Below are 20,533 nucleotides of genomic sequence, written 5' to 3'. Positions count from 1 at the left end.
TATATATATATATATATATATATATATATATATATATATATATATATTTATTTATTTATTTATTTCAATTGTCTGTGTCTCTGTCTCACTCAGGGTGACTCAATGGAGTTGGAGACCTGGTGCCTGGAAATGAATGAAAAGTGAGTGTGTTTTAATTGTTTTAGATTAAGGAATATTCAGGAAAGTAAGAAGTTTATCAGAGCTGGCTTGTGAGCAAGCGAACAATGGAGCAGCACAAAAATAAATATCAGATGCTTTAAGTTATAAATGGCTTACTTTGTCTCTATTTCAGTGACATTTTGTAGTTTGTATCACGTCTGTGAAGTGCTGCTGCTGTTTGATCCACGAGAAACACTTTATAAAAACCATTAAAGGAAAGTTATTCTGGCTTTATATATTGAGCTGTCGAGTCATTTTGAGTTGACATTTCTGGGAAACACCGCCGCGCTGCTGAGTTGTAATGAGTCAATGTGTCGCCTGTCTCTGCTGTAGGTGTGATAAGGACATCAAGGTGTCGTACACAGTCTACAACCGTCTGTCTGTGCTACTGAAGTCTCTGTTGGCCATCACTAGAGTAACACCCGCCTATAAGCTATCCAGAAAGCAGGGTCACGACTATGTCATACTATACAGGTGAGTGAAACAGCTGGATTAACGGCTTAAGCAACACCAGCTCTGATCTGTCTCCTGTTACACACAATGGATGTATGACATATGTCCCCATTTGTTTCTGCCTCTATTTAGGATTTACTTCGGGGAAGTCCAGCTCAGTGGATTAGGAGAAGGTAACTGAAAATGTGCCTAACTTGTGTACTAATTAATTTAAACATGTATACGTGCGTTCCATGAGCGGACATGTTTGCTCACTGAAGCTCGTCGTTTGTTTAAGGTTTTCAGACGGTGCGTATCGGCGTCGTTGGAACCCCCGTTGGCACGGTCACGCTGTCCTGCGCTTACCGCACCAACCTGGCATTCATGTCCAACAGGTAACCGACACGCTACACGCAATATCATTTGCTTGTTAAAGTCAGAATGAGTGAATAACCGGTCCGCCGTCGACACGTCGTCTCCTGCAGACAGTTTGAGCGCGCGGCTCCCATCATGGGGATCATCGTGGATCACTTCGTGGATCCTCCCGGCTGCGGCCAGCGGCCTGCCAACATGGGACATCCCTGCAACTACAGGTAGCTACAGAAAACAATGGAAATCCTGACATTATATGCCCACAACTCCCACTCAAAAGTTTCAATCTTCTACTTTACAATATGTGTGTTCAGAGCTCCAGACGAGGATGATGGAGGACCATATGCAGGGGTTCAAGATTCACAGGAGGTCTGCACCACCTCCTTCTCCACCTCCCCTCCCTCACAGGTAAGAGGACACGGTCACTCGCTCCTCTTTATCCTCTCCATTTTCATAGCTGTTCTTTATTTCACTTTCCCTTTTCTCTCTCTGTCTTTTTATGTATTGTATGTTTATCTGTGTGTGTGTGTGCGCACTCTCTCAGTGTGTGTGCACACTGAGTCCTTCGCCCTCTAAACTGTCTAAGCCCCTCCCTCTGGACAGTCTGCCGCTTCCACTGGCTCCGGGACTTGTCACTCACACTGTGAGTTTATACTGGCCACTGTGTGTGTGTGTGATGGTCCATCGCTTACCTCAGCCCAGAGTGTTATGCACTGTAGACCTGTTTCATTATGATAACTCATCATCTGTACCACATAGTAAACCCACGTTCATCTCAAGAGCACATCTGTGACGTTGTGATAATACGGTGTGTGTCTCAAATGTCGTGTTTTGAGGTTAATATTCCCTCTTCCTTCTGTCCGTCTCTAGCTGTATGCGTCCAGGTTATTGTACCATCCTCCAGCTCTAACGGGAGCTGCTGAGCTCTGTCACCCTGCTGCACACCAGGTGATACACCAATCAATCCACCTCCAGATGCATATACATTTATCTGTGATAAGTTAGGGCAATAGGAGTGAAAATCACAGATTTCTACTCGGTCTACTATATCTCTGCCCTGTTCCTCCTCCTCAGGTGTTGCATGCTGGGAAGGAGCATGGAGGGGCTGCGTTGGTTCCTGCCCAGCCTCATCGCGGAGCCGACGCTCATCTGACGGTGGAGAACGCTGCCCACACACCCGGCAGCAGGTAATTCTCCCCTGACATCACTGAAACATGTAGCCGCGTAGCTCTCTCTAAATGTCAAAAGTCGCCGATCTTCATCCCGCCCCGTGAAGACATGTTGGATTGTTAATCAACATCTGAACGATGACTCACTCGTCTCTCTTCCCAGTTGCGACGATGACGGCCTGACGCACAGCGGAGAGAGGACGACGGGCGCTTCCCCCTCGGACCCCGTGGAGTCTCTCAACGCGTTCACGAGGAAGATCGGAGCCTTCGTCAATAAAGCCAACGCACCGGTAGGTAACTGGCCTACAGTTGTTTTGTAGTGAGTGAAGAGAGCACTGAATTTAACCCTGTGTGTGTGTGTGTGTGTGTAGATAACAGCAGCCAGTCTGGACCTGCCATTTGCTGCATTTGCTCCTCGAGGCCTGGACCCAGAGGAGAATGATCCCATGGTAGATATTACGATCATTTTTTCCCCTCATACATCCCGATACTTTTGTTAGTCAAGTTTTGTACAGTTGGTATATTCTCTCTGTGTGTGTGTGTTCAGGTGCAGCCTCCAGACTCTCCTTCCTGCCCCTCACCCCTGCAGGCCAGCCTCCATTCTCAGGGCTCAGAGGGATCAGGGCAGCAGGACGACTTTGTCATGGTCGACTTTGTACGTAATTGTTTTTTTTATTTGAAATCCCTTAGTGTGAAGGTGAGGTGTTTGGAGGAAGTTCATACATTTGCTCTTAAAATCCACCTTTTTTTTTATACAGTCAAATAAATAAATTCTGGAGGCGTTTATGAAATCTAAAGGTCTCTTTACCCGTCTGCAGCGTCCAGCCTTCTCTAAAGACGACTTGTTGCCGATGGATCTGGGCACTTTCTACAGAGAGTTTCAAAACCCCCCTCAACTGGCCAGCCTCTCGCTACACATCAGCTCCCAGTCGATGGCCGATGACCTGGTAACACACTCGTTTTTTAAGTCACTATTAAAAAGTCCGAAGCGAAACCGAATGCCTGCTTGTAATAATTTCCTATTTTCTCGTCTGCAGGACTCGCTGCCAGAGAAACTGGCCGTTTATGAGAAGAACATCGACGAGTTTGACGCTTTCGTGGACATGCTCCAGTAGAAGAGACGCGAAGGACGACGTGTGAGGAAAGACTAAATGGATGGTGGCAAATGAAGCAGAGAAGAATGAAAAGGGAGAAGCAGAGTGAGAATCGCTCAGACTAAAATCACCTTATTTTAATGTGAATCGCTTAATTTTCTGACATTTTCCTCTCCCGCCTTCCCGTCAGGCACGCTCGCACAGATCCCTGTAAATACTGTATTATCTCCTCCTCTCTGGCCTGGTAGTGTTCATCTAAAGTTAAACTTTATTTTCTATGTGGCACAGCTTTGCTCACGCCATCAGTGTTTAATGAGGCGTGTAATGCAGAGGACGGACGACCTGCTCTCGTGGTAGTTTTTGTGAAACTAGCATCGCTATAATCGAGCCGCCCTCCACTGAAGGTTTCCACGACGTCGCGGCCTTTTCTGATCACGCGGTGCGACTCTAGAAATCAAACCGGTTCCCTTTGTGTCACAGGCATCGTCTTCGAAACTGAAATCTTGAAAAGCTGTCTCGCCAAACGTGTTGTAATTCAGAGACGTGCTGCTTGTCTTTAGTTTCCCTAGCTGGTCTGGGGATTTATACAGGCAACTTTAACATTAGCAAATGGCCCCAACGGAATTTAAAGTTAATCAAAATGCTTCTCATACGCGCACAGAAAAACATTTCTCCACGCTGAAGCAACTTGTTGAACTATATTCGGTTGCCAATTTATATCACACTGCATTAGTCCCAGCTGCCTAATAGACTGGCAACTGAGTGTGTTAAATACAGGCTGTGTAACATGCATATGTATATTTTGGGCAGTCTACTGAAGGGGTCACCATCCATGACTGTTTGGTTGAAAGCTTTAATTTAAACTTCTCGCTGTTGGTCTAAGTGTCCTAATAAAGCATGGCTGCTCTGTTGAAACAACTGATGTCTGTCAAATGCTTGGGGCCACAAAAAAAAATAAAAATAAATGGTGTGCACATGATTACCACACAAGAGATGAGGTTTAATATGTTAAAAAAAAAAAAAATCCCAATGGGCAGAGATCTAACTTAAGACTTAATAAATCAAATGAAAGAACTTCTCAAATGGAATTTTATTGTTGGTAGTTTTCCATCACATACCTGCAGGGCTGCAAAGGGTCAAAACCATCAAGTTAAGAGTATGGTAACACGCATTTTACAAATACTCTACAATTCATGTTTTACACACCGTGACCAGCTAAAGACGCTCTTCGTTTCTGGGGGCCCCTCTTCTCTTAAACTGCTACCTAAAAAAAGGGGCCGAGAACCGTTCAGCGAACATTTTAAACTTCAGACTAGTGTCCCGTGAACAGCTGTCTTGAGGGTCTACGGCGGAAACTCTCCCAGACTATTGATGTAAATCCCCCCCCCCCCTAACTATGTTTTCTAAGAGTTAGCCACTGAACATGCCGTTACTTTTTGAAACACGCCCTCTGAGCTGTGGACGAAACGGAACAAGAAAAAAAAAAAAAAAATACAAATAGAAAAAAAAAAAAAAAAAAGGTTTCACAGGAGACAGGCAGTGATCGCCCCAGTGTGCATTTTCCACCTCATTCGATTGCTCAGTCCACTAGAATGTCCTGTGCCCGCCACGGTGGCCCCCTCTGAGCCCGACTGTCCAATGAGTTTGTGTTGGGTCGGCGTGAAGAATGAGTCCCTCGAGTCAAACGTCGGGGGAATGGTTGGGGAGGAGGACGACTGACACTTAACTCTGGTTGCCACTTCCTTGAACACGGGGTGAAAGTCTTTGAGGTGGATGGCCAATGTCCTCCATTGTCATAAATATCCAACCTGCCCCCCCCCCCCAGTCGGCTGAATGTAGGTGGGGTTATATAATAGTGGGGTTGAAGCCGGCGTCCATACACACTACAGATCAGAGCAGGAGGAAGAGAAGGGAGTGTATGGAGGAGATCCAGGAGCTCGACTTTTCTTCATGGGCTTACTTTTTTTATTTTTTATTTTTTAAAGGGCGGGGAGGTGACCGGTGGTCCGGGCTCAAGCGGTGTTCAATAGGTCCTGTATGGCTTTCTGCTGCGTCTCGTTCAGCGTCGACACGCACTGCGTCCATAGACCCGCCGACACCTGGAGGACACGACACAACAGATTCGTTCACTTCATGTCCGCTCGGTTTCTTAGCATCAACACTTTTTTTGATGAGTCGTGCGGTAGAGGCTCACCTGTACTTGACGGATGACGTTTGCCAGCCGCTTGCTGCACGGGTCTTCACTCTTGACCGATTCGTTTGACACTCCGTCCGCGATGATAAGGAAAATTTTAGGCAGGTTGGCGTTGTCTGGCCCGAGGGCAATCGGGTTGTTGCTGTGGAGGGAAGACAGAAGATTAAGATTTGTACAATATAAATGTAACAAAAAATACATTTAAAGAAATTTTAGTCGCCCCGACCTTTCGATGAGGTCGCACAGGAAGTCAAACGTGTGGACGGCCTCCTCTTTGTCCTCGTTGAGCGGCAGCCAGCTGAGCCAATGGGGGAGGATCTCGTTGACGTTCACGCACTCGGGCCGAAACCTCATGACCTTTCCGACGGCGGAGATGCAGTTCTCCGTGGCGTTGACGTTCTCTTTGGCGCGTGAGTCCGCCGCCTGGATGACCCTCACCATTAGGGGGATGGCCTCTGGATCAAAGGAAAACAAATGCACCCGGTTAACCGAAAACAGAACGCTTGGCCAGCGGCAACACAAGTGATGGGCGGAGCCGGAGGCCGGTACCTGTGCAGAACGGGCGGTAGCTCTCTCCTCCGTGCTGGGCCATGACGCCGGCGCCGTAGGCGGCCGCCTGCCGGACCTCGGGGCTCGTGTCGCACAGCGACTGCAGCATCGGCGGCAGGAAGTACTCTGCGTATTTGAAGGAGGCCGGGCTGCAGTGCTCCACCACGTCGTCGAAGATGCAAAGGCCCCACTGTCTGTCCGCCCACGGCCTGCTGGGACACTGAAGACGAGGTCGGTTAGTTTCTGTTGGCCTTTAAGTGACGATAAATATGCACAACATGGCTGCAGACGTACAGAAAACAGGAAGTACTCACTATTAGCTGGACGATGAGCTGCAGCAGCTGTTCGAACCAAGGCAGCACCTTCTCTTTGTAGCTACTGAACACCGAGTGCAGGATGTCAGACACTTTGGTCAGGATGTACACGTCGTTCTCATCCTGCAGAAGAAAAAGATAATGATGACTCGCACTATATTCTTCACGATTTCTGACTATTCCGAGGTCAAAATGTTCACCTCGTCTTGTAACGATTCCTCCACCTGCTCGTCGTAGTCTTCATCCTGTCTCTTGGCTGTGAGGAGCAAAGAAGTGTTCGGTGAGGATTGTGCATAAAACGCACACACATCTTTTATTTGGCTGAAACAAAGGAGCTTTTTTTTTTCCAACATTCAAAACTTATTCTATGGCTGGAATGAAGTCTCACTCTGTCTGAGCTCCTGGTTCTTAAAGTGCTCCTCCAGCTTTGCTTTCAAGATGCCGCCCAGCTCCTCGAAATGCTCGTTGTGCAGACAGCCGTCTCCCATCAGCTCGATGCACTTTAGACCGAAAACAAAAACGCAGGTCACAAACCGGGCCCAGCTCCTAAAAACGGATCCAAATGTTAAAACACGCTGCATGAAGTTACCTTGGCAAAGGAGTGCATGATCTCCGACAGGACGTCGGAGTCCGGCTCGGTGCCGATGGCCTTGATGAGGGCGTCGCACATGAAGTGCCACATCTGGGTGAGGTACTCCGGCCCTCGGACCCGCGCGCACTCCAGCAGCAGGGGCATGGACTCGGCCGCCGCCACCCGCACACGTGAGACAGTTAAGGGGAACACCATTGAATCCTCAAACCCTTCATGTACACGTAATGCCACCAGTTATAGCTCGGAAAAGGGGAGAAGTCACCGTCTAAAAAAGGATATCGTCATGGAAGTAGAACTTGAGCAGAGGAACCATCAGCTTCACCACCTGCTCTGTGTACTCCACGAAGCCCTCCTTCAGCTCTTTGGCGTAACACACCTGGAAAAACACAACACAGAGCATCTCACTGACAGGGCTGATCTCAGTCAGATACAAGATAAACAAGGGATTTACATCAATGCTGGTTTCTCCGTAGCGGACCAGACTACTCACCAGCATCTGGCAGGCAGTGGCCTTCTCCTCCAGGCCCGCCGTCTTGATGCCGAAACTCTGCTGGTCTCCCAGGTTGACGAACTCCCAGCCGTCGTCCTCCGATATGTTCTCCATGTCCTGGGCTACGAGGCGGCGACAGATGCGTTCAAATACTGCCGCTGCTTTTGCGTCTTAAATACGGGAAACATGTATATAGTACTTACTATCGAGCAGGGCCACCTCAGGCTTGATGGAGGCGGTCTTCATCAGGGGGCCCATCACCACAGGCAGGTACTGCTGAAACTCCTTCCCCAGGATCTTGCACATCCGGGCCCACGCAGAGATCATGTAGGAGATCTAAACCGCAGCAGAACAGGGTGACTATATTGCAACAGCTATAGAGAAAAAAACAGACGGTTCAAAGTTGCGTTCAAGCCTCCCCCACCTGCGGATCGTCATCCTCCAGGTCATTGAAGTCCGTCTGGGTTTTGAGGAGCAGCTGCATGACGGCGGAGGCGTCTGGCATGAACTGGGAACAGAACAGGAAAAGAGACGCACGTGAAGATGGCAGCCATCTTTCATTTTACAGAACCTCAGGGGGTATTTTCCCCGAGCAGACGTACCTTCTCCTTGCCGACCGCCAGGCCGATGAGGCTGATGCACTCGATGGTCTTGCCGCGAAGCAGCCGGAGCTCCTTCTGCACGGCGTTCTCGACGATGTGCTTGAGCGACGGCATGAACAGGTCGTAGTACGGCACGAACTTCTCCTCGGCCGTGTCCGCCACCGAGGCGATGGACGTCACCACCTGCTCCAGGACCAGTTTGGTGCCCTTCTGGATCAACTGGGGAGAAGGGAAGGCGACACGGTTAGGACTCCTGCCAGCCTGGCTGGATTTATTAAAAACATAAGTATCTAATTGTACCTCTTGCAGCTTGGCCACCATGATGACGTGAAGGTGCTGCACCAAGCTGTCCAGATACGGGATCAGCAGGGATTTGGGACAGTCCTCTGTGAAGTTGATTAGGGCGGCGGCGGCGTGCGCCTGCACCCGAGGGTTACTCTGGTCCTCCATGGTCTGAAGCAGGGCCGAGATCACCTAAGGGGGAGGCGGATGCAGCGTCAGAGTCCACAGTAGTAAACAGTTACAGCGTGAACCCGTCCCGCACGGATCATTTGTTACCTTGTCGTGGAATTTCTTTTGGAAGGTTGGGGCAAAGTCTGTGGCCATTTGTCCAATGGCGTTGCAGGCAGCGTAGCGCACCCGTGGGTGCTGAGGAGGGAAAAGGAAGCCAAACTCATTACCACCATATGAGATGCTGCGTAAAGTCGTAAAAACGTAAGTAACTAAATCCTTTCTTACAGGATCGGAGCAGAAGATGAGGACGAAGCTGACGATCTCTTGGAGGATGGCCTCCATCTGCTGGTGGCAGCCCTCGCCGATGGCCGACAGCGCCATCAGCCCCGCGTGGCGGTACTTCCAGTCAGCTGGCGACAGACGCACAGGGTTGATCTCGTTCATGCCGAACTGATTTTGAATTCTGACAGTTTGAATAGCGGCAGGTTTTACTTACGGTTCTGCAGCATCTGCATGATATGCTGTTTGATCATGGGCAGGATGATCTTTCCTCCCAGGCCACAGGCGATTCTGTCGAGAGCGCTCTCCCCGGCCACAGCGTTACTGGAGGGGGACAAGAAATAAATCACTCAACACACTTTCAAACCTTTTGAGTGCTTTGTCTTTGAGGGTCCCTTATATCTGTGTCTTGGTGGTGATGCACCAGGCCTTACCTGTCAAAGTCATCGTCCTCCAGCTCATCAGCCATGGCCCACTCGTCATCGTCCTCGAGGTCCACCATCATGGCCAGCATCTGGGGCACTGAAGACACAGCACACGCATAATTACGACTGTCCAAAAAACTATTTCGCGGACGAAACTTATAGGGGAGCGAACGGTTAACGCTCTCCTCACCGCTCTGAGCCACGATGACCGTGTGTTTCCTCAGCATGGCCGCCGCCGTCTCCGATAAAGTGACGATGACCTCCAGCGACAACTGCCTCTGCATGTTCGTCAGGTTGGTGTCGGCACACAGCTGAAGAGACACGGCGACACGTTGGTTCACGCGGGAGCTTACGGTCACATCGGTGTAATGCAAATCGGATGCCAAGGAATATTTGGCATTCGGGTGCTCTCTGACTCACCTTCAGACAGAGCTGCAGGGTGGGCTCCAGGTTGGGCCTCAGGTATTTGGGTGCCGTGTCCGCGATTTCCACTAAGGACTTGAGCACAGAGTCGTCCGCCTGGTAGCACGAGTCGTTCACAGCCTGATTGAAAACAACAGAATATGCGGTCAGCGTTGCAAATGTGTTCATTCGGCCGTGACTGCCGCAATCTGAGGGCTCAACCTCCACCTGCCATCATGAGTCACAGACGGGTAACGCTCACTAAAACACTGTTGCAGTAGATCTCTCATCTGTAAGGCATCTCACCTGCAGGAGGCCCGGGAGGAGGTCGGCGAAGTGCTTCAGCAGAGCCGAGTTGCTCTCGTTCGACAGAACAAAGGACGCTGCAGCGCGAGCCGCCAGGGTGCGAATCTGAAGGATAGTTTGCAATAAATACAATGTACAGTCGTAGAAAATCGGGATATTAACGGCCCTAAATCCCGCTCGGTATTAACGGCCCTAAATCCCGCTCGGGGGAGCTCTTACCTGTGGGTTTGCCTGGTCCTGCATGCACTGAACAAGCATGCGCTTGATAACCTCCATATAGTGCTGCTGCTGGTTGCCGAAGATCCCCGGGAAGTTCCTAAAGAGGACGAGACACACAACCGTCAGCCGGCAGTGCTTACAGGCAGACGAATCGCATCAATATATATGTCCCAAATAAAAGACGTGGGGTGAAGCGAGCAGAGGACTCACCAGAATATGTGCAGGGCAGATTCTCGCAGGTTAACGCTGTCAGAGTTGACAGAGTCGAAGAGGAACTTGAGCACCTCGGGCCACTGGTTATTCCCATCGTCATCTGGATGAAAGACATCACAATCAACGATTCATTTTCTGAATAAAATAAAACCAACACTCTACATTTGTCACAGTAAAATGAATCCGTTACCTATGAGGTTGCGGGTGAGCTCGGCTGCGATGTCGCAGACCTTCTTGCGGATGTTGGGCGAGGTCTCCTGCTGGATGCTGGTCAGCAGCTCCGTCTTGATGGCTGTCTGCATCTCCAGCGTCAGGCCCGGGTAGACCTCCTCGAAGGACGCCGACAGCAGCCGCCGCAGCAGCACCGCCGCCATCTGTTTGACCTGAGCGCCGATTAGAAGCCAGTTTTATTTTACAGGTTTTCTTTGGATTCATTTTGCCAGTTTGTGTTTGCGGCTACCAGACATGCACGGGAACATTTGGTGGAATAAAATATTTGAGTCGGTCAAAAAAACAAAACAACGCACCGTCACTCTCCAGGGGCCAAGCACCTAGTGCCTGCTCCCATTTCAAGACTCTAAAAATATCAGCCTTGGGGTAAAGAAAAGGAGAGGGAGCATGAGGGAACAAGCAGCTGGTGAACTCAGAGTAAACATAACCACCCAGATGCCAAAACCGTGACTCATAACGAGCCAACGCGTGGTGGCCGCGCTGCATTCGCGAGATGCCGCGAACGTGGCAACTGTCTCAAAAGCAGAGATACGACAGCGACGCGGACGTAGTGCTGCGTCACGTGACCTGTGACTTTGTTGGCGTTAAAAAGAGTACAAACCTCCTCTGCAGCAGATGCATCTCGGATGGCCTGCAGCAAGAATGTGATCTTGTTCTGGCCCAGGATGGTGTCATAGGTCTCCTGCGAAGAAAAAGGAACAGGTCAGTGGTGCGAGTGAAACAAGACTCATCACAAATGCACTATTTTAGCCCTGCGAGAAATGTATCTCTACCGAAACGGATGCTGCTTCCCAGTTTAATTCATATTTATGGATGAGGTAATGACATGGGTGTGGTTATTTAAAGGCCTACGCTTCATTCACTGGGTGTTTATGGCGCCGACTGTAATCTGTGTAACCTGTAGGCCTTGGATTGTATTAAGTGATAAAGGAATAAGCAGGACACGTGTACACGTAAGAGCAGTAAATCATAATAATAAAAACTTCTAGATTTGAACAAGTTTCCAACAGACAAGTGTTAAAAAATAACAAGGCAAAAATAGAAGCAGCCACTAAGTTCTTATTGCAGTTTGGACACTTCAGACCTTCGACATCATGGGACGCGGCTCTCACAGAGGGGGACATTTTAAATAAATAAGACCGGTTGTTCTGTGCATTTGGTTTGGTCTCGAACGCTCTCAAGCTGCCTCACAGAAGCCATAAAAGAAACGCAAACACACACACGTGAAGGGCTGGGTGTGCGCCGAGGCGAATGTGATGCTGATGGTCACTGTCGCAACAGTGTGACTGGAGAGAAACCAGATTACTGAGTCAACACGTTGAAATAGAAACCGTACACACAGGCTGCTCCTTCCCAAACATGACTTCTCCCAATAATCTGATTTCGTCACCAGCATCATCTGCCTCACATCCACCAACATGTGTGTAGCTTTTAGTCCATATCATACTCCCAAACAGCCAAGATGACTTTAAAACTAGCTATTGCAAAAGCTCAAACCAATGGTGACACTTCATGGCTCGCCATCCCTCACATCATCCCTTCATTTGTGTGGTGGGCACCTCTAAATGTTTAGCAGCTGTAGTCTTTAGCTGATCATAACAGATGGATCAATTCCTATTGTGTGTGTAAGAGTAGAAAGGGATGGATTCCAATGAGCTTAGTATCGCGGCAGACTGTCTGTGGTTCAATAAAGAAAAGCGCTGACTGCACAGCGAGGGATGAGCGTGATAAGATTCAACCACCTCATCCAAACGAGGTGAAACTGTGGAGACAATGCTTTTGCCGCGACAAGAGGCTCATCGTGGTGGTGGTTGTGGGGAAAGTGAATAGGCCAGCTCGACTCAGCCCAAACAAATCCACTAGAGCACCTAATCCAGTGAGAGGGGATGAGCCGAGACGAGCCTTAACTGGTGACGTGACTGAAACGGAGGTAATTCACTTTAAACTAAACTCGGAGGACAACAACGTGTTTGTGTTTAACTTGACTTCCAGATCAAAATGACTGAAGGCCATGGTACAAATCACAGCTAGCATAGCTCGCTGGCTGACTCCACCTGTAACATAACCACAACGGGTTTGTTGTTCATTATTCCACCTATAACGTGACACGTGTGTGTCGCCATTTAATTTCTGGCTCTTTTAGCAGCCACACTCTGTTCAGCGCTAGCTTGCTAGCTAATGAAACTAGCAACACTGGAGCAACTCTCATAGCTTCATGCTACTTCCGGTACTCTTCTAGTTAGATCCCCCTAGCTTCACATTGCACGTGGGCTATAGAGCCTGACGCGAGAGCTCACTGCGCGCGCGGCCGGACTGGCTATAGGCGGCTAGCTTTTAGCTAACCCCGATAACCACAGTTTTATACAATCACAGTACTTGTCACTCGTCAAATCCGCTACGTGTAGTTCTCTCACCTCCGATTGCTTCCTGACGGTGTTGTCAGGGCTCATCAGGTTGCCCAGCAGGAGGTAGAACTGCTGCTGCTGCTGCTGGTCCGCCATTGCAGTGAGATCCAAAAAGACCAGCCGGGTGGAGAAGCGGCGAAATGAGCCCGGCACACCAAGCGTCGGTCACACAAATGCTGCTCCTCCGCACATTGGCTGTCTGTATCAACTCTGCTCGTCGTTCATTGGACGAGAGCACCGTGTCAAACGCACGCCATTGGCTCACAGATTCTATTGGACGGACGTGACACAGAGAGGTGAGCGCTCTAATCCTATTAGTTAATAATGAATTACCAAAGCGCGGGAAATGACTACTTCATCGTAACAAAGTAGAAACAGCTCATTGTTGTTTTACGTGTCTATTAGGAGTATGGAAAGTAACTAAGTATATGGAAAGTAACTAAGTATATTTACTCAAGTACTGTACTTAAGTACAATGTTGCGGTTCGCATATGTACGCGTATGTGCTAGGCATTACTGTAGTAGCGTGTAAGATCTGACTTCAAAATAAGAGCAATTCTGGTGAGTTTCGGTTAACGTGAGAGAACATGTCACATTCATTCAATAAGTCTGTAAATCATAGATACATTTATTACATAATCAAATAGATACATACATCAATGAAACTAAATTAATGACTGAAAACGTATACATTTTGTAAATTATGACTTTAAACACAATAATAATTACTGCATGTAAACTGTATTTGAAGGAAAAATGTAATTCCAATTGTGTAAATACTTATTCAAATATATGAATAAAGAATACATTTACACAGACCAGTATGACTTCAAAATAACAGTTAGCTCATGAATGAGATTTTGAAGGGCTATATTTTCAATATGTAATGGAATAAATAGGTAATTATTAATTTGTTTGACAGTTTTCTTTCTCTTTTCTTTTTTTTTGTAACTGTAAAAGAAAAAGGTGAGTATAATGTGACAGATATAAATAATCATACACTGTATATTATATCTGCTTGTTCCAGCAAGCTAATTGAATCCACGTTATGCTTACCTTGACATATTTGGTGTATAAATAATATATGACGTTATTATAACAATGGAAGGGACAGGGCAATGTCCCAGCAGGTGGCAGCCAAGCTTAACTTAAGTGATTTTTGCCATGTGTTTTTTCTCCTCCCAATGATCCCAGCAAACCTCTGCCAATAAAACCAGCTGCATGTCAAAGGGTACCTTTTATTATGATAACATTGATGTCTACACTGTGGATTTGTGAAGGAGGTATCACACATGACTGTTAATTAATATCAAGGCTGCTTACTTTTCAGACACACGAGCCTCGCGCCCGTTCTCACACGCATCACTGCAGTACACATTAGTACACATTTGGTCCACATTGGCAGCACCCCTACTGGTCTGGATTTAAACTGTGACTTGTTACAGTTGACAGAGCCTGCAGCAGAGTCCACACAGGTCCGGATAGATGAACCTGCACCATCTCCGTCTCTGCAAAACCCCACAAAACAGCAGGAATCGCACGCGGAGGAATCCGAAGTGAAAGGTAAGCTTCATTTAGTTGTGACTCAATTTCACGAGGAAGCTTTTGAACAGACAGTAGGCTACTTCTTTTTTTGTGGTTGTTTTCGGTGCCGAACTTTCCGGAAAACGCATTTGGACTTAAAACATTTAACACATAGTTTGTGTGCGCGCTCCAGTTCGGCGTCCATTCACCAAGCGGCAGTTAATGCAGTAACATTTATTGATGAAAAACAAGTCGTAACGCATTGCTGGTACCCGTGAAAACATAACACTTCACTGTTAAATGTGGTAAATTCGGCCTCACATAGAAATCCACAATCAACCAAACAGTGTTTAAAATCTCTACTTTCTGATCTGATGTGCTGCTGACCACCACCACGGTGCATTATGGAGGAATAGTTCAAAGTATCTGTTGTTTTCTATATTAAAATGAAGAGGCTCCTTCATCATTATTCATAAACATAAAAAAGTACTTTTTACATATTGGCATATCTCTTCTAGTTTGAGTTTGTGGAGGTGCAATTATTATTATTCATGACAAGATCTATTTATCATGTGCATGATGATGTGAGAAGAGCTGATCCTGAGCTAATACAAAGATTTGCTCAACTACAGTTCAATGTGTGGATTCTCATGTACCTGTCAATCATATATGTGTACTGATAGCACCCTATCCGATGTATTTATTGATAGTTTATGGTTGAATAAATAACTTTACGGTAGATTTATTTTGAAATATTAAATTACAGCCTGTGTGGAAACCTAGCTGCTAAGTCCTCAGTACATACAGTTTTGTGAAAAAGTGTTTGCCCCCTTCCTGATTTCTTATTTTTTTTGCATGTTTGTCACACTTAAATGTTTCAGATCATCAAACAAATTTAAATATTCGACAAAGATAACACAAGTGAACACAAAATGCAGTTTTTAAATGAAGGTTTTTATTATTAAGGAAAAAAAAAAATCCAAACCTACATGGCCCTGTGTGAAAAAGTGATTGCCCCCCCCCCCTGTTAAAACATAAATTAAATGTGGTTTATCACATCTTTGGAAAGCTGAGTTCAATTTCTCTAGCCACACCCAGGCCTGATTACTGCCACACCTGTTCTCAATCAAGAAATCACTTCAATAGGACCTGCCTGACAAAGTGAGGTAGACCAAAAGATCCTCAAAAGCTAGACATCATGCTGCGATCCAAAGAAATTCAGGAACAAATGAGAAACAAAGTAATTGAGATCTATCAGTCTGGAAAAGGTTACAAAGCCATTTCTAAAGCTTTGGGACTCCAGCGAACCACAGTGAGAGCCATTATCCACAAATGGCGAAAACATGGAACAGTGGTGAACCTTCCCAGGAGTGGCCGGCCGACCAAAATTACCCCAAGAGTGCAGCGACGACTCATCCAAGAGGTCACAAAAGACCCCAGAACAACATCCAAAGAACTGCAGGCCTCACTTGCCTCAATTAAGGTCAGTGTTCATGACTCCACCATAAGAAAGAGACTGGGCAAAAATGGCCTGCATGGCAGAGTTCCAAGACGAAAACCACTGCTGAGCAACAAGAACATAAAGGCTCGTCTCAGTTTTGCCAGAAAACATCTTGATGATCCCCAAGACTTTTGGGAAAATACTCTGTGGACTGACGAGACAAAAGTTGAACTTTTTGGAAGGTGTATGTCCCATTACATCTGGCGTAAAAGTAACACGGCATTTCAGAAAAGGAACATCATACCAACAGTAAAATATGGTGGTGGTAGTGTGATGGTCTGGGGATGTTTTGCTGCTTCAGGACCTGGAAGACTTGCTGTGGTAAATGGAACCATGAATTCTGCTGTCTACCAAAAAATCCTGAAGGAGAATGTCCGGCCATCTGTTCGTGACCTCAAGCTGAAGCGCACTTGGGTTCTGCAGCAGGACAATGATCCAAAACACACCAGCAAGTCCACCTCTGAATGGCTTAAGAAAAACAAAATGAAGACTTTGGAGTGGCCTAGTCAAAGTCCCGACCTGAATCCGATTGAGATGCTGTGGCATGACCTTAAAAAGGCGGTTCATGCTTGAAAACCCTCCAATGTGGCTGAATTACAACAATTCTGCAAAGATGAGTGGGCCAAAGTTCCTCTACAGCGCTGTAAAAGACTCATTGCCAGTTATCGCAAACGCTTGATTGCAGTTGTTGCTGCTAAGGGTGGCCCAACCAGTTATTAGGTTTAGGGGGCAATCACTTTTTCACACAGGGCCATGTAGGTTTGGATTTTTTTTCCCCCTTAATAATAAAAACCTTCATTTAAAAACTGCATTTTGTGTTTACTTGTGTTATCTTTGTCTAATATTTAAATTCGTTTGATGATCTGAAACATTTAAGTGTGACAAACATGCAAAAAAATAAGAAATCAGGAAGGGGGCAAACACTTTTTCACACCACTGTATAATGACTTACTGCTGCTAATATATAATCCCCCTAAATGGAAGTGGCATTAAATCATTAATCTGGACTCCTGAGCGTGTTACCCACAGACCTCCACAGTTTCACATGAGGTCAGGCTGAATTGGAAAAGGAGAGAAAGATGGATGAGGAGGGAAAAAGGGCCGAGGCTGATGGACAGGCGGCTGGGTGTTCAGGTTTCCTCCACTCACACAGCCCAGAATTCAGACTCTGAGACTGTGTGTGTGTGTGTGTGTGTGTGTGTGTGTGTGTGTGTGTGTGTGTGTGTGTGTGTGTGTGTGTATTTCACCTTTATTTATTCAGGGAAAGTTATGTGTTTTTCTTGGAAAACGTGATAGAAAGCAACAGTTATCCAACATCGCTGGATGAGATTTTGACGTTTAGCATCTTGCGTTTGGGACCATCATAGCTGTTGGGGTGAAGAAGAGCACCCAATAAGGGATTTAAACCAACAACCTTTCAATCAGAAGTGACTGTGTTTTATTAAGGGGTTTTGAGATGCTACGTGAGATGCTAACCATTACCCTTGGTCAAGAAATAGCTCACATTTAGTAAATAAACAAGATAGGAAGTGTAAATAAGAAGAAGAAGAAGTCTGGACTTCTCATCTCATATTTAGCATATTTCTCATAACTTTTTGCATATTTCCCAGAATGTCAAACTCTCAGTTCAACCTAGATTTTTTTTTTAACTGGCTTGTCCAGCTTCTAAACTGCACATCTACTTGTGTGTGTGTGTGTGTGTGTGTGTGTGAGTGACTCCTATTAGCACAGTGTTACTGCTCCAGTAGAAAGGTAGACCTAGGTTGTCTGCTGGGGTTTTAAAAAATCAACACAGCCAGGTTTGTTTAAAACGGAGCGAGCTGAATGTTTGAAGCATTAAAAGTCAATATTACTTTGCAACACACGGGCCTGTTTCACAGTGGAGCGCTATGTGCTGGACAAGGCATCCATTGAGGGCTGTGACGTGGGGTGATGGTGGTGGGTGGGTGGGGGTGCTAGTTTTGGGGGTTAATAGTTGTAACCCCCTGCAGGTCTCCATTGCAGCTGGTCATGGATTAATGGAAGTCTTTGGAGATAATGTGCTTTTTAAATTCAGCGTTTTAGCATCTTTTGGTCCTCTCATCGGTGTGAACCCAAATTAATAAGCGCTCTAAAAATAAGTAACAGTGGCCTCGTGATTGTTTTTGCCTTTAGCCCAAATGTTGGAGTATAGTTAAAGCAGCACTAATCAATATTTCCTCATGAATAATAACAGGTCAAATGTAATGTGCAATTTATTGCTGCCCCCAAGTGGCAACAAAAATCAGTTAATGATGGTTTCAGCTTTTCCATTTTTAGGAGTTGCAGAAGTGAAACACCTAATTTGTAAATAGTTTTTTATATATTAATATTCATATTGCACAAGCCTTGCTATAAGACATGCAGTGGCTTTTAACGCCTGCTATTAAAAGTAGTACAAAAAAAAGTGTTGATCTGCAGATACACAGATGTTTTTAGGATTATACAATTCTGAGACTGAAATGATGAGACAGGCGATGAAATTTGTACAATGCAAAAGGTGCTCATAACACCTATTTTATTTGACCTCAACCTGCTTTGACTACAAATAATTGGGGCTTTTAGGAAGACGCTGGCACTTAGAGGCAGAATGAGCTCTGAAGCAGCTTCAGAACCACACAAGGTGATTCAGAAGTCACGATCATATTCACTCGTTCGGCTGACAGCTTGGGGGTTGTTTTTTTTTAAGTTCACTGTAATGTTCAAGCCTTTGCCATCTTTCACTTGGTCCTGGTTTTTTGTTTTTGCCCAGCTCCCTGTAATCATTCAGCCTCAGCAGTGACAGGGGGGCTGTAAAAACAGAGCCGGAGGAGGTCATCCTGAAGTTTGCACAGGAACGAGCCATTCATCCTCTCTGAGGCTGCGAGAGATGAATGTCCTGCTCTGTAAAGGTTGGGGATGAGGCCCGGGAAGTGTTATTTGTCTCTTACGCTCCGCCGGGCACACGAGAAGCAAAGCGATCCTGTCCCTTTTTTTTTCTCACTGGATATGATTTATTGGTCAGCCCCTTTGCCTCCTCAGACTGGCACTTCTGTAGCGCACGTCTAACCGGGGTCGCTGTCAACAGGACAAAATCACCTGTCATATTTCCTGCTTGTTGTCACCGAGTAGGTCCACACCACGGCGGTATATCTGAAAGAAATGATATGTGTAAATGTTTTTTAGGTTGTTTGCGTAAAGATCAAGAAAACATGAATCCACGTAATGTTTCTGATGAAATGGTCCAAACCAAAGGTTCACTTACTGCTTGAGTTGAGACTATTTTGTCTACTTTGAATCAACTTTACCAGTAAACACTCTTTTTTTCTGCTGGCCATCAGGTGACTCTGGAGGCCAGACTTTGTTCAGGCAAACACAATGTTTGTCTGAGCTAATTGCGTTCGCTATTGACTCTGTCTGCTCATTGGTTTGCACGGTGGCGACGCCACATGCTGTGCTCGGATTCATTTTGTATCCAGACAGATTTTAAAACTGACCTCAGATCACTTCATGTACACTGATTCAGATGCCGATAGTTTGAAGAAGTTAGCCAACAGTCTTCAGCAGCTCAGCGACTCATGCATTAGCATTTGATTTTTAGGATTTGCTTTTACTAAAAGAAACTGTGCACTTCATACGTTTCTCAAAGGGAAGTTATTTGACTTACAAAACAAAGGCTTTCATATTTAAAAAGCTGGAGGCGCCAAATGACTTGATAAATGGCTCCACGCAGCGCTTGAAACGGAACAAAAAAAGGTGTCAAGTGGCTTCTGATGACAAATGACCTGGTGTGACTGCAGTGCATCTCGTGCAAAACACAAATCCATCAGTGCGACGTTTTGAAATAATGAAACGGTGAATTTGAGTCATAGTCTGAACTGAAATGCACACACGGATGCAAGCTGTCCTGTGTAAAGAAGGCTTCAATGGAACCGAATGGAAATGTCACTGATTTATTTTTTTTTATTCCACCAAAATCAAAGGATCTCTCAACGATTATTACAATACACACTGACACAGGGCAGACATGCCTCTCTATTCAGAGACCTAAGCTTGCTCTGCACAAACAGGAATGTTTTACCCCCCATCTCCCCATCACACACACCCCTTTACTCCCCCCTCCACCGCCCTGCACACACTCTGGTCAGCGTGCCACTGTGTGCCGATGTGTAACAAGTTCTCTCTCTCTCGTTCTTTCTCTCCCACCATGTGAAGGATCTGAGTTTGTCTCCCGCTTCAGTTTGGTGATGGTGAACAAGTAAGTTTATTTCCTTGTATATCTGTGTGTGCAGTGTCCTATATATATATATATATATATATATTTCCCATGTGGGGGTTGGCTGTTTCGGTGCAATTATTAATTCTTTTGTGTTGTCCTTTCCTGTCTTTGTGTCTAAGTCAGACACTTTTTGTGGCTGTTTTCCTGCCAGTTTGTCTTTTTTCCTCTTTGCGGGCTAATTTCTCCTCAAGTGATCGATACCGTGACCCCCGACCTCTCCCTCCCTTTTCATTCCCATCCTCAGCATGTATCGCTCTGCCTCTCCCTGCGGAGACTACATTTAGCATGGATAGACGTGTTTTCTTTTGGGGGGGGGGGGGGGGGGGGGGGGG

The 20,533-nt window shown here is 46.4% G+C and overlaps 3 protein-coding genes across 6 annotated transcripts in view; 2 read left to right on the top strand and 1 right to left on the bottom strand.

The window, feature by feature from the left end:
- Nucleotides 1-4,250, top strand: part of atg13 (ATG13 autophagy related 13 homolog (S. cerevisiae)) — a 5,941-nt gene extending 1,691 nt beyond the window's left edge. Inside the window, exons 5-18 of one of the 2 annotated variants that reach the window (XM_031851638.1) lie at nt 94-140; nt 493-633; nt 745-785; nt 890-986; nt 1,077-1,184; nt 1,278-1,371; nt 1,508-1,606; nt 1,834-1,911; nt 2,038-2,150; nt 2,296-2,422; nt 2,504-2,581; nt 2,680-2,787; nt 2,951-3,079; nt 3,170-4,250. In XM_031851638.1, the coding sequence (XP_031707498.1) occupies nt 94-140; nt 493-633; nt 745-785; nt 890-986; nt 1,077-1,184; nt 1,278-1,371; nt 1,508-1,606; nt 1,834-1,911; nt 2,038-2,150; nt 2,296-2,422; nt 2,504-2,581; nt 2,680-2,787; nt 2,951-3,079; nt 3,170-3,247 (1,338 nt within the window). In that variant the 3' untranslated portion in view covers nt 3,248-4,250. The remainder of the gene's footprint in view (nt 1-93; nt 141-492; nt 634-744; nt 786-889; nt 987-1,076; nt 1,185-1,277; nt 1,372-1,507; nt 1,607-1,833; nt 1,912-2,037; nt 2,151-2,295; nt 2,423-2,503; nt 2,582-2,679; nt 2,788-2,950; nt 3,080-3,169) is intronic. The other variant, XM_031851639.1, reaches the window with a different exon arrangement.
- A 47-nt stretch (nt 4,251-4,297) lies between these two features.
- On the bottom strand, nt 4,298-13,093 carry kpnb3 (karyopherin (importin) beta 3). Its single transcript, XM_031851629.1, has 26 exons — nt 12,910-13,093; nt 11,097-11,177; nt 10,455-10,647; nt 10,262-10,364; nt 10,052-10,148; nt 9,833-9,937; nt 9,545-9,667; nt 9,315-9,435; nt 9,134-9,221; nt 8,917-9,023; nt 8,706-8,830; nt 8,526-8,615; nt 8,268-8,441; nt 7,968-8,186; nt 7,790-7,873; nt 7,569-7,701; nt 7,366-7,487; nt 7,155-7,251; nt 6,873-7,045; nt 6,672-6,783; nt 6,484-6,539; nt 6,284-6,406; nt 5,970-6,189; nt 5,647-5,875; nt 5,421-5,562; nt 4,298-5,325 (listed from the first exon to the last, which is right to left on the bottom strand). The coding sequence occupies exons 1-26, from the start codon at nt 12,994-12,996 to the stop codon at nt 5,239-5,241; spliced, it is 3,291 nt and encodes a 1,096-aa protein (XP_031707489.1). The 5' UTR covers nt 12,997-13,093; the 3' UTR covers nt 4,298-5,238.
- LOC116385893 (semaphorin-5B-like) overlaps nt 4,351-20,533 on the top strand; it is a 33,669-nt gene continuing 17,486 nt past the window's right edge. The window contains exons 1-3 of one of the 3 annotated variants that reach the window (XM_031851632.1): nt 4,351-12,425; nt 14,346-14,463; nt 20,138-20,180. The gene's annotated coding sequence lies outside the window, so the exon portion shown is untranslated. Of the gene's footprint in view, nt 12,426-13,882; nt 14,464-20,062; nt 20,181-20,533 lie in introns of those variants that run through there. The other 2 variants (XM_031851630.1, XM_031851633.1) reach the window with 2 other exon arrangements.

The sequence above is a fragment of the Anarrhichthys ocellatus genome, unplaced genomic scaffold (genome assembly GCF_004355925.1).
Source record: "Anarrhichthys ocellatus isolate YVR2014 unplaced genomic scaffold, GSC_Weel_1.0 scaffold12, whole genome shotgun sequence".
Classification (NCBI taxonomy): domain Eukaryota; kingdom Metazoa; phylum Chordata; class Actinopteri; order Perciformes; family Anarhichadidae; genus Anarrhichthys; species Anarrhichthys ocellatus.
This window is presented reverse-complemented; position numbering and strand designations above follow the sequence as displayed.